The 12887-nt window shown below is 45.7% G+C and overlaps 1 protein-coding gene across 6 annotated transcripts in view; it reads left to right on the top strand.

Annotated features, from left to right (window-relative positions):
- LOC124185656 overlaps window positions 1–12887 on the top strand; it is a 97490-nt gene that overhangs the window by 78619 nt on the left and 5984 nt on the right. For all 6 annotated transcript variants that reach the window (XM_046576618.1, XM_046576621.1, XM_046576620.1 and 3 more), the window contains 9 exons: window positions 5582–5723; window positions 6300–6746; window positions 7104–7254; window positions 9607–10341; window positions 10418–10639; window positions 10708–11160; window positions 11243–11374; window positions 11444–11669; window positions 12567–12710. In XM_046576618.1, the coding sequence (XP_046432574.1) occupies window positions 5582–5723; window positions 6300–6746; window positions 7104–7254; window positions 9607–10341; window positions 10418–10639; window positions 10708–11160; window positions 11243–11374; window positions 11444–11669; window positions 12567–12710 (2652 nt within the window). The remainder of the gene's footprint in view (window positions 1–5581; window positions 5724–6299; window positions 6747–7103; window positions 7255–9606; window positions 10342–10417; window positions 10640–10707; window positions 11161–11242; window positions 11375–11443; window positions 11670–12566; window positions 12711–12887) is intronic.

The raw sequence follows: 12887 nt of genomic DNA, 5'->3' as shown, positions 1-12887 counted from the left end.
CAAGATTTACACTGACACATGACGGAGCCAAAGCGCGACAAAAAATTAGTAATCAATTAAATAAACAATTGGTGGAACGTTCAAGATAATTTTTTCAATGTGCTTAGCGCGAAGTTCAGGGAGATAACCGATCGTTAAATTACCCTCCCACGAGCCCCCGGAGAGTACTCGAGCGTGTAAAGCATGCAAGCATATTACTTGGAAGTCCGAAACTCCATTAGAGTTATTACGTTTCGTAAATAAATACGGTGAAAATTCTACGAGCTGACGTCATCGATAGGGCGTTGTAACACACATCTTTGAGGATTTTCGCGTATCGCCGATGCTGACATCAAAGTTGACTTTGATTCCCTCTCGGGACTAACGCCTTGTACCTCGTCAGTCTTCCTTATAAATTTTCGATCAGACCAAGGAGACTTCCTCCGGTTAGTTTTACCTTGAAGCACCGGCACAAACGCGACGCATATTACGGTAATTAATTAAACTCCGGTATGCCGTTGATCCGTCGACGTTTCGCCATTCGCGTTGCTCGTTGAAGAGCGATCGATCAAGCTGAAGTTGCCTCGGTCGGTTGCAAACGCGGTTTTTTCAAATTTCAGTGAAGCCAGGACAGCGCGGATGAGACTTGCAGCTTTCGGGGATTCACTGCCACGGTAAGACTGAGGAATAACGAAAGCTAAATACGGGGTGGAAGATAGAAAAAAAAAGTTGGAAAAAAAATTGGAAAATCCGTGATGAAGTGCCGGAGGTAACAAAAAGGATCCACGCGGTTACGTGAACCTTCAAGCTCGTGAAAACTCCCCCCCCCGGCTTCCGACCGGCCTGCACGCGCTTCATTTGTGTGAGTTTGAAAAGATCGATAGTTCAACGTACATCCGAGCACGGTGCCACCCACACTTTCGCCCCCCTCCTCGCCCCTCCGAACCCCCGACGAGCATTCCTCTCTTTCACCCCTCGGCACCCCGCTACCTCCACCTCTTACGCTCCTCAGAGCCGGATTCGAGCTACCCTGTTAAGCCCATTATGTCGTTTTTCCTCTGATTCATTCGCGATTCGATCCTTCGGCTTGGATCTGGACTCCTGTCCGTTCCGTTTTCCTATTATTATTACAGACTCACCGATTTCGCTATATCTTTAGCCGCGGTTGCTGATAGGGCGGTTTTAAATTCCATTCAATTCGATTCACCGCGAGTAATCGCCGATTGTTCACACGCCATGGTGTGCCCCAGTTTTTAGAAACAAATTCAACGTGTACCTGCGGGCGAACGGTGTAATTTTCAGTAGACCGGAGAAATCGATCGTCGGAAAACAGCTTTCATATCCCTCCGCAAAAATTTGCACCAAGTATAAGGATAACCACACATTCACACAAGTTCACTTATGAGAATTTATAAAAATGCTGAAATTTGATTTGAAAATGAGAAAAGTTCAATGCCTGCCGTAGCGCGTAGGAAGTTATACGAAAGAGCTGAACACTGTGAAAGATATATTGCATCTTTCTCTTTCGAAATGCTCAAACCTCTTCGATTCGGTTTCACCTTCGTCGTGTCAACTATCGCGTTCTTGCTTCCATCGATTACAATACTGAGCCACACCGAGGTAACGACCCGTCGCGTCACGTCGCTGTCGGATTATCAAATTGCACGATATGTACATAAATCCACGCAGAGTTCCATATCGGTGTATTTTTTTTTTTTTTCGATGAATTCCTTTACCGCAGGAAAAAAATCAACGCGTGATTCACAACAGGGGTGAATAATCGTTTCCCAACAGCGTAGGTATGCAATATCGGCACGCTCAACGTCTGCTATTGCTGGTGATTACGAAAAGTGGTTAGAAATCGATGTAGTAACCCCTTCGGGGCTCACTTAAGCCGCAAAAATTTTACCAATTTCAGCCAATTTCAAGTCCCTTTATAACGCCGGGAAACTTTTCCCGCGCCTTCCTGTCAGCTCGTCGAACCGCGCTGGGCGAACAAGTTACGGCGTTTCGCATATTTTCCGCATTGACAGCTGTGCCTAAATCTATATTTGATATGCGAATAAAGTATGAGTAATTTCCTGATGATAAATTTTCGGATGTGACGGGAATTATAATGACAACGTCGTCCGACAGCTCGAGAAGCATTTCGCGAATGTAACATCAGATGCGTTCTCGCATTTTCACAAAACCACGCAGTAACTTTCACATTATCGTAGGTATAACAAACCTGCGGCATCAGGACGTACGCTGTGATTTTTTACGCGCCTTTTACGTTCTTCCGTATCAACTCCAGCTTCGCATATCCGAATATTTTATATACGATTCCCGCAAAGCTATGCTCGAGTTGGTTTTTTATTTCTACACGTCATATTACGTCAACTCCACGTCGGCACTTTTATGCAAACTCGAGCAGTAAAAGAACATTATTCATTTTTGTAACGCGAGTTTTATTTGTACAATGATATATTCATTTGCGTTGTCGAATGATTCCGAGATGAGATTTTATTTTAACGACGAAAACGGTGATTCGAAATGATTTTCTCGCGGAAAATACCGAATTCACAGAATCTGAGTTAAATTTGAACGCCAATTCGGAAGCTAGTCGTCCGCACCGGTGTTGGAGATGAAATTGCAACTATACATGTATATATACATATACATATATCAATTCCGGCAGCTGATCCCTCTCCAAGAAGCTCGCTGGTCGGGGCGAAGATATTCCACGTGGCATTGGGAACAATGGATCAAGCCTGCCGATGACAAATGAACTCGTAATTCTAAACCTAAAGATCCGATATTGTCCGTTTGTCATCCTTGTCCATTCATTTTCAATCGAAACTTCGAAACGTCGAACTTCCGCAAGCGGGAGCCATGAGGCGGCGTGCGGCAGGCGGTGTGAGGGCAACAGTTGGCACCGTTTCCATTTCCGCATCCGCTTCCGCCCCAGTAATCAAATCTCTTGATTCCCTAGGCGAAAATTAAAACTACATTGCGCAGCGTCGAAGGTCCCGCGAGCTGCAGTAATTCCGCGCTTGACGAAACCCGACTCGAAATAGCGAATCGGTCGGGTGACTCCGTGAAAATAACGCTCCAGTATTCGTTTGACAGATTTATTCGGGTATGCAGAAAGAAAGAGCGAGAGAAGGATATCCACCTGCGATCGTGATCGAAATACTCGGTAGAAATTGCGAGAGAAGCGAGAAAATGAAAAGAAACGAAAAGGACGGGAAAAAAGTGCTCGAAACTGGAAAAGGCACTCCGAAGTCCTGGTTGGAAACCCTTCTTCGGCCTGAAGCAAACTGGAGCTGGAGAGCTTACGCCGTCCGGCTGGGCTTTTATCTCCTGATAAAGCTTCCCGGGAATTAGAATAACGCAGACGTGGCGGCCAGGGAATAAATTATTGCAATGCTGTACCCTTTGTATCGATTGGACACGACCTGAGCTCCTGTATTTCGACTCACGCTCGGACGCTCGGTTGAACAATGTCCATATATATGCTCCGTTGTGCCGGGACGGTTTTATCGCCCATACTAATACGAATCAGACCCAGAACACGATCTTTCACGCCTATAGGCCTATTTATTCATACGACGTAACGTGGCGTGCAAACACCTTCGGCCGAAGGATTGTAGTTCTCGACTTGCCGCTATAACCCGACAAAGACGGCCACGCAACACGCGGACAGATATTTCATTTATATACCCTAATTCACTCCTTCGCTGTGAAAAAAATTAGACGGCACTGTGTACGTGTCGAGAGGGCGGGTATAACGTAATACGTCGCGACGAGTCAACCCTTGAATGTGAAAAGTATGTTTGAACAGTTGTACTTTGAAATCGAAAAGCTCGTCCATTAAACTCGCGACTCGTGCATTTCGCTTGATTTCGTGGCTCGACTAAATTACTCACCCTCTTGAATATGTATGTACTACAGTGCGTATATATGTATACATATATATACATATATATATATACATACATACCTCCGTCACTCGCAACTGTGTGCGACTCGCGTGTGCTTTTGCGAGCTTTTAATATTATGATTTACCGATGAACGAACCGTAATATAATTGTGAATATTTCGAACGTAAATCGGAACGACGGAGTGAAAGAACGAGATGGAAATAATAAGAGGAAAAAAGTAATTGGGCAAATGTTGAAATTGAAAAATAATCTCACCCCTAACAATAAGTCACGGGTACGTTGTACGATTGTCACGTAATGATGCGGTGGAGCGCACACGCACACACGCGCCGAGCACGAGTGTAAGAGAAAATTAGAAACAGGAAAAAGAAAAGAACTCTGAACAATTCTTTGTCGCATTTAGGGTAGGAATAAATTATCTCACACTCATCGACCAAGGATAATTCTGGCCCTTCCCACCAATGGCGGACAAACCGTTTGTAGCATGAGCATGTGTGTCTGGTAATACGGCAGTCCGACTATCGTGTATAATGATATAAATTATGTATAATAATTGTATGTTGATTTGTCCGTCTGTGTGGCTGCGTCCATATCACCGCACGTGTAACAATTATCGCGCTTATAATGCACGCTTGCATCGTGGCTGCTATTATAACAATCAATAACACGAATAACGAACGCACGACAACATCCTTGAAAGCTAATGCATGTTTGATTCGTCACACCATCGACACGTTTCACAAGAAAGATAAAAAGAAATGAAAAATGAAAACAACAACCTTGATATCGTACCTAATATACGCGCTGACCTTGTACGGAAGACGAGTGCCCTCGACTCCAAATTCTATGATAAAATTTCCCACCTACGACCCGACGGAATGCGGACTGAGAATTTAATCATTTCAACGGCGACGTTATATCGTCAAACTCTACGTCTCTCAGTTTCGACGGACAGACAGACTGTACTTTTCCTCCCCCCACTGAAACATTCAAGATCGATCTGGGGAAGGTTGGAATGACGAATCGCGTCTGAAAAATTCAACAAAATATCAGGTTTCCCCGTGTAAATGTAATCCGCGAGTAACGCGTTCCACGGTCTTCCACCCTTCAGGATAACTCAGGTCGGAAATTCCAGGACCAAACTATCGACGGCTGACCCCTCTGGCCTATCTTCGTTCACATGTTGTCAGCTTTTCGAGTACACCGTGTCGAGATTCCTATCTTTATACGACCGTGTAATCACGCATATCCATGAAATCCTTGAGTACCTACACGGAAACGCCTCTACTCTTTGAAGCTTGAAATTTTTCGCACGCGACTCGGCGCCGTAAACTTCCACTAACCTGATAGCTGACCTATCGCATACATGCATACGCCAATGGAAGAAGCTGAGGACATTCTTTTGGTTCGGCCGTTTCCACAGCTCACTGATCGATTTCACGTCCCCGTTAAGTCGAGACCCAGATAATTAAATGGAATTTGATTCGGAAAATAAAATTGCACAATTCGTACTTTTTTTCGATTCACGGAACGAGCAAGTGGGAGGAAAGCACTCACCGTTTGCTTTTTACGAATCTTGACACATCTACACTCTCCTCTTGACATTTAACCGACCGACGTTGGTGAAAGGGGGAACGTGACAAGCCAGTACTCACGTTGTAAAACTTCTTTCACAGTGATTTGCGCTCAGGGGTTGATTGCGAAAGACAAGAGTGGCACATCGGACCCCTACGTTACCGTGCAAGTTGGCAAGGTGAAGAAACGGACGAGAACGATGCCGCAAGAACTGAACCCAGTCTGGAATGAAAAGTTCTACTTGTAAGTAAATTGAATGCAGGACCGGGCGGTTGACGAGAAAAGTCGCGAACGGTTTTTCTCATTTATCTTCGATTTTTTTTTTTTATTCATTTCCCTTCTCAATCCCCTTCGCCTTTCATCCGCTCGATCTTAGAGCCCGTCGTCGTAGTGGCATCCGATCGTGAAAAGGCAAGGGATTCCTCATAGTTATTTACCCGCGGGCGCTGCTTAAGCATGTAGTGAAATTTTTAAGTCAATTTAAACTTTTCACCGTAATGTCAAACTTGAAATTGTTTGTACCAGCCAGTTCACAGCAACGTTTTCATCCCCTTCAATACGAATCCTCCGCTCTGTACAAACTTGGAAGATATTAGCGAAGCGTTTGCATCCCTCGAGCTGTACAAATACGTCTCTACAAGTTTTAGTGTTGAAATAACAGAGCGGTGTAACAGCGCAATCGCATGTAACTTCGACGGTCCAAAACAAGACGAAATATGCGGCGGTTCCGCGTATCGCGATGACATTATTGATACGAAATCGGGCAATTCATCGTACGAACAAAATCGTAAAATCCATTGTTTGTTTCCGCCTGCACAGCGAGTGTCACAATTCTTCGGATCGCATAAAGGTGAGGGTATGGGACGAGGACAACGACCTCAAGTCGAAGCTGAGGCAAAAACTGACTCGCGAGAGCGACGATTTCCTCGGACAAACCATCATCGAAGTCCGGACGCTAAGTGGTGAAATGGACGTATGGTACAACCTCGAGAAAAGGACTGATAAAAGCGCGGTCTCAGGTGCCATCCGGCTGCACATAAGCGTGGAAATCAAAGGCGAGGAGAAGGTCGCCCCTTACCACGTGCAGTACACCTGCCTTCACGAAAACTTGTTTCACAGTCTGTGCGAGGAAAACGGCGGCATTGTTACTCTTCCACAAGCCAAGGGTGACGACGCGTGGAAAATATACTTTGATCCATCCGGTGAGGAGCTGGTTGATGAATTCGCAATGCGGTACGGCATCGAGAGCATCTACCAGGCCATGACGTAAGTGTGAAATACTCCGTAACACCCTGTCGATACGTTATCTAGTTGTATTCCGCAACATGTATCCGTAGCATAATTTCATATACTAGCTTTCAACTTTGATGATTGCGTTGGTACCAGACTCACGATACTGTGAATTTATGATAAACGAGGACTGCAAAGGCAATACACGGTGGTGTGCCAGCTTTTGAAACGATGTCTTTGGCAAATTAATGGGAAACGAATCTGATTACGAAAATGTTTAATGACGCTTGTGTAATTTGGTCGGTTCGTCTGGATCTCACGTTGTTCAACTTCGGTTGATGTCGCTCTCTCTATCTATCTCTATCGAGGAGCTTATGTATGATTTAATTTCAGCCACTTTCATTGTCTGTCAACGAAGTACCTTTGCCCGGGTGTTCCCGCAGTGATGTCAACTTTGTTGGCCAACATAAACGCCTACTATGCCCACACAACAGCGAGCTCCGCAGTCTCGGCGAGTGATAGATTTGCTGCCAGCAACTTCGGGGTGAGTTTGTAGAATTAGAGTTTCCAGGATGAGATACGTGTATGGTTTTTTTCATGTCAGTATGTTAACCTGCAAGACAAACGACGCTGCTGATTCGTCGACCGGAATTCCGCACCCTGCTTACCTAAGAAGTTACAGGTTTTGATTGAGTATCTTTTGCAGTGCGGAGCGGATTAATAAACAAACACCGCGGTCTTGAGTGATTCGACTGTCCGTGGTTCCAACCTTTCATATTTGCATATATAACTCGATCCTTGATTACGTTTGCAATGTGTACCGACTGAGGAAATCGACCTAATTCGACCTTTTGAACTCCCGTTGAATGGAAACAGATGTATAATCTGACCCTTGTAAAACATGTCAAGCGCAGACCTTTCCACCAATTGTAATAGCGTAAGGTTGAAACCCGCGTTTTCATACGAATATCTTCGTGTAAACCGTTAAGTTTAAGAACAGCTCTCAAGGTTTTCCAGAAACAAACTGGCATCAGGATTGGTAAAATCATATCAATAAATTGATTCGTCAATATTTTATTATACGACATTTTGAATCGAATAACAAAACCACTATACCGTTATTATTCTTGACAGGAATTGAATCGCCGACAAGCGTCAGTTCCGATACTCTTACTTCTGTAGTAACAACACTGATAATAAATCATGACCAGAAACTGCATCTTTACTGCTCTTTCGGGGAAATATACGCGAAACGCGGCGATAAAGCGCTGCTTTGAAATCTTGAGCTTTGGCGCTACAAAGAGTAAAACATGGAGGCAACACTCACTCGATGTGTCGAATGCAATGTTTCGTTCGATATATACACATTGGCGTACTACAAGAAAGTACAGACGCAATCAAGCGAATCTGTCCCGGTCCATTGATGATTCACGAGGACAAAGTCACGCTCAAATCGCCGTGCGCTCCGAGTCTGAATCAGCGCTAAAGAGATCGCGAGTAGATGTGTCAAGGGAGGCATCGCCCAGAGACAACGGCGAATTTTTATCCATATTGATGATATCGCGTCCCTCGACTATCGGGCCCATTTATAAGACGAGAAATAACCAAGCTCCGCCCTGCCTCGCTCTCTCGTGATACCGACTAGACGTTTTTCCCCCCCTTCCTTTCATCCGTTCGTTCTCTTTCTTCCCTCCTCCTGCTCTTCGTAGTAACTTTTTCCCCTTTTGCACTTTACTCTCGTGCACGTGCCGCGCCCGAAGGCAGGCAGCCAGCAAGGTGCCATAAACAATGCACCTGACTATTCCACGATCCGCAAAATTCTCGTGAACTTTGCATGGAGAATAAGGTGTTGCGGGAACTTCATCCGACCGCGCCTTCCTTGCTCCGATTTCCACCTCCTCCCGATCCCTCTCTCCTTTGAATCCGTTCTATTCAGCACTCTGCCTCTTCGAATCCATGTGGCAACCCACCGTGACCTCAGCTGCCGCGAAAATCAAGATTCACCGGATATTCCCACTATACATTTTACACCGCCGCGGTCTGGGCAAGCTTGATCCCTTGAGTCTCGTATCGGAAGCCTTAGAGATCGTGCGCTATTATGCAGTGCAATGGGCCGTGTACAGCAGACTCGTCGTCTTTTAATTTCAACGTCTGGACTAAAGTCGTGTTCATTTAGTTGAGGTGAAAATTTTACATTTCCCGACCTTTTCATCTGCCGGTATCGATGAACAGATTCATCAAATTGTTTTAATGTCGTATATTGTACATTTTAATTAGAACCCGAATTCCAGCACAGCGCTATTGAACAGTTTCAAAATCGAATCGATATAACCGTTGGAATATAAATTCCGTGAAACTCTGCCGGGACCAACGAAATTTCAATAATATCGTATAATCTTGTAGAAACACCGGGAAACCCCTTTGAATTCTTAATGGTTATAGAAAATTCTTGAGAAATCTCGGGAAAATCTCGGTGAAATCTTGCGTTGGGTCTTGGAAATCTTAACGGGAGTCTGAAATATTTGAAATCTTGTAATATAAAGAGCCTATTTTACGGAGTAATTAAAACATTACCGTGCTGATTACAAACTATAATGCATCAACTGAGGCAACTCGAAAACATATTTTAACCATGAATAGTTACAACCAAGATTCATAGTTCTATGAATCTGTTAGATTCAAGGCGATTTGTTCATCGGTAAAAATCCGTTTCGAGAAACAAGTAAGCGTGGTGCGGTGTAGGATACCGAGCCGAAGGTAGTCGATAAGAAGCGATGAAGAGTTCCGGAATAAAGCTTGAAGTTGGACTTGTTCTACGGTTGTATATCGTCGATAAAATATAGAATGATAGAACGGCGCGAGAACTTGGTATAGGATATCATTTTATCGTTTGCAGAAAGAAAAGTTCGTGAAACTGCTAGACCAGCTGCACAACTCCCTGAGGATAGACTTGTCGATGTATCGGAACAACTTCCCAGCGTCGAGCCAGGAAAAACTGATGGATCTAAAAAGTACGGTGGATCTCCTCACGAGCATAACCTTCTTCAGGATGAAAGTGCAAGAGCTGTCGAGTCCCCCGCGAGCCAGCACTGTCGTCAAGGACTGCGTGAAGGCCTGCCTGAGGTCGACGTACCAATTTTTGTTCGAGAATTGCTACGAGTTGTACAATCGCGAGTTCCAAGTCGATCCCAACGAGGCTAAACGGGACTCGGAGGATCACGGACCGCGGTTGGACTCACTCGACTTTTGGCACAAGCTGATTGCCCTGATAGTATCGGTGATCGACGAGGATAGGAACAGCTACGCACCGGTGCTCAATCAGTTCCCCCAGGAGTTGAATATCGGTCAACTATCGGCGGCTACGATGTGGTCCCTGTTTGCGGTCGACATGAAGTACGCCCTTGAGGAACACGAGCAGCACAGGTTGTGCAAGTCGTCCGCGTATATGAACCTCCACTTCAAGGTCAAGTGGCTTCACGCCAACTACGTCAAGGATGTTCCCCCGTACAAGGGGGCCGTTCCCGAGTACCCCGCCTGGTTCGAACCCTTCGTCATGCAGTGGCTCAACGAAAACGACGACGTGTCACTCGAGTATCTCCACGGGGCGTTTAATCGCGACCAAAAGGACGCGGTAAGGATCTTCGAAGCGTTCGCCTCGGTGCTGAGAATTATCCCGCATGTTCAGTTTTCACCTTTCATTTTTCCAGTTCCAAAGGAGCAGCGAACACGCCTTGTTCAGTTGTTCGGTGGTCGACGTGTTCACGCAGTTGACCCAATGCTTCGACGTAGTGTCGAAACTCGAGTGTCCCGATCCCGAGATATGGAAGAGGTACATGAAGAGGTTCGCCAAGACGATCGTCAAGGTCCTCGTTGCGTACGCCGACATCGTCAAGAGAGAATTTCCGAGCCACTTGAAGGAGGAACGGATAGTAAGTGCCCGCGGAAAATGATTCACCTTGTTAAAGTGCCGTAACGACATATTTTCTTTCTCACATAGGCTTGCATCCTCATGAACAACATCCAGCAGCTTCGGGTTCAACTCGAAAAGATGTTTGAGTCAATGGGAGGGGAGAAACTTGAAGAAGACGCTGCCAACATCCTGAAAGAACTTCAGCAACAACTTAATGGCGCTCTCGACGACCTCGCAATGTTATTCGCCAAAAGTTTGGAACCGAGGATAACAGCCTCTGTCAGAGAACTCGGTGACCTTCTTCTGGCTATCAAAGGTGGGGGACAAGTTACCCTCACTCAACCCGCCCAGAGGAACGCAGTTGCGGTCGAAGCGGACGACGTTCTGAGGCCGTTGATGGTTCTTCTCGACGGCAGCCTTTCGCTTTACGCCCAATCTTGCGAGAAGACCGTGCTGAAAAGGCTGCTCAAAGAGCTCTGGAAAATCGTTATGAGGATTCTAGAAAAAACCGTCGTTCTTCCACCAATGACCGACAAGAGCGTGAGCATCGATGCGGTAGCACTCAAGCTTGCGTCGAACCCCCAAAGCTCGTGAAGTCTGACTCTTCGTTTCGATGTTTCAGATGATGTTCAAGAACCTGACGGACAACGCAAAAAACTTGGCTGCAAATGCGAAGATCGAAGACATGTCGAGGCTGTTCAAAAATCACATGGCCGGTAAACCAGACGTGAAAAATGCCCTCAGCGGTGTCATGGTAAGCTCAAGTTATTGTGAAACTCCCGAATTACGTTTATACTGAGCCACGATGAGTTTGATTTTTCAGGACATATCGAAGGAGGTTGAGAAGAATTTGTCGCCCAAACAATGCGCTGTGCTCGACGTGGCGTTGGACACGATCAAGCAGTATTTCCATGCTGGCGGAAATGGACTGAAAAAGAATTTCCTCGAGAAATCACCCGAGCTACAGAGCCTTCGTTACGCCCTCAGCTTGTACACGCAGACGACGGACACGCTCATCAAGACCTTCGTGACATCCCAAGTTAACGAAGGTAGGCTTCTCCTCGATCCGTTTTTAATTTATCGTCAAATATATTTCAGGCTAGCGGTAGCGGTGGACAAGTTTTCTGACTAAAGATTTCTCGATTACACGGTAAACTTGCAAAAGGCATCAAATTTCATCCACGATAACCCGTTTCTTTGCATTCCCCTATCGTGAAATTATCCGAATGATTAATTGTACCGCTGCCGCCGTTATCTCGCTGTTCACGACGTAGTAACGGGGTCAGAACTTTACGTGCGTCACATAACATGAATTTCCATACTGCAGCAAGAACGGACATAAAATTACCCACAGTAAAATAACAGTGACTGGTCACTTGCCATAAAGCTCGTCGCTTTATGGGCATAAGGGCCGAGGATTCTAAGAACGACAAAAACCCATTTCGCACAGCTGACAAAAGGATGATGAAAAAAATTTCACTTCACTTGCCACGCTCCGTGCCATTGGCGTAAAAATTCCATTTCCGTCAACGTCGCGCGTTTTCCGCTCAACTTTATACTAACTTGGCCGTAATAGCTACCTGAGCAATTACCCAGGGAGAGATCACGTTTTATCACTTATGGTCCGACAGCCAGGTCTCAAGTCGCGAGGATAACTGGTTAGGTATAGCGGAGAGGTTGATTTATCGGCAATGATACACTCGATCGTAACAACCCAGTAACGCTAATAGTTTAGTGACATGGACGACAATGTGAGGTATAATTGAGCCATTAACGAATGGCGAAATTGCAGACTCCACATCGCCGCGCATACACGATTCACTTATACGGCTGATACTCCATTGTTACTGCATTGATATTATTATGTGAACACTGAATCATTGTTAACACAATCGTGCAAAACACGTGTCACAACGCCATTATGAATGATTGTGGTGGAAACACAGTGCCGCTGAACGACAAGGCAACGTTGCGTCAACGGTCCATGAGCAGCGACCGGGGGGATGAAAGCGACACAGCCGAAGGCATGGAGGGTCTCGAAGAGCCTCTTCGCCAGCGAAATCCCCCGCTTCGACGGGAGAGCCGCCAAGGTACCTTGTTGCCACCTTAGACCAGGATCGCCAGCTAGCCTAATATTCAGCTTCGAATATTAGACGTTATGATCGTAGCTCGTAGAGTTTGCATTGAATCGAGACGTCCTTCGATTTGACTAATTGCCAATTATTGCTGACCAGCGTAACGGCACACGCACGAGGAAACGAAGCTTT

Source organism: Neodiprion fabricii, chromosome 6, assembly GCF_021155785.1.
Source record: "Neodiprion fabricii isolate iyNeoFabr1 chromosome 6, iyNeoFabr1.1, whole genome shotgun sequence".
NCBI classification, from domain to species: domain Eukaryota; kingdom Metazoa; phylum Arthropoda; class Insecta; order Hymenoptera; family Diprionidae; genus Neodiprion; species Neodiprion fabricii.
Note: the sequence above shows the minus strand (reverse complement) of the source record. Positions and strands in the feature narration are given on the sequence as shown.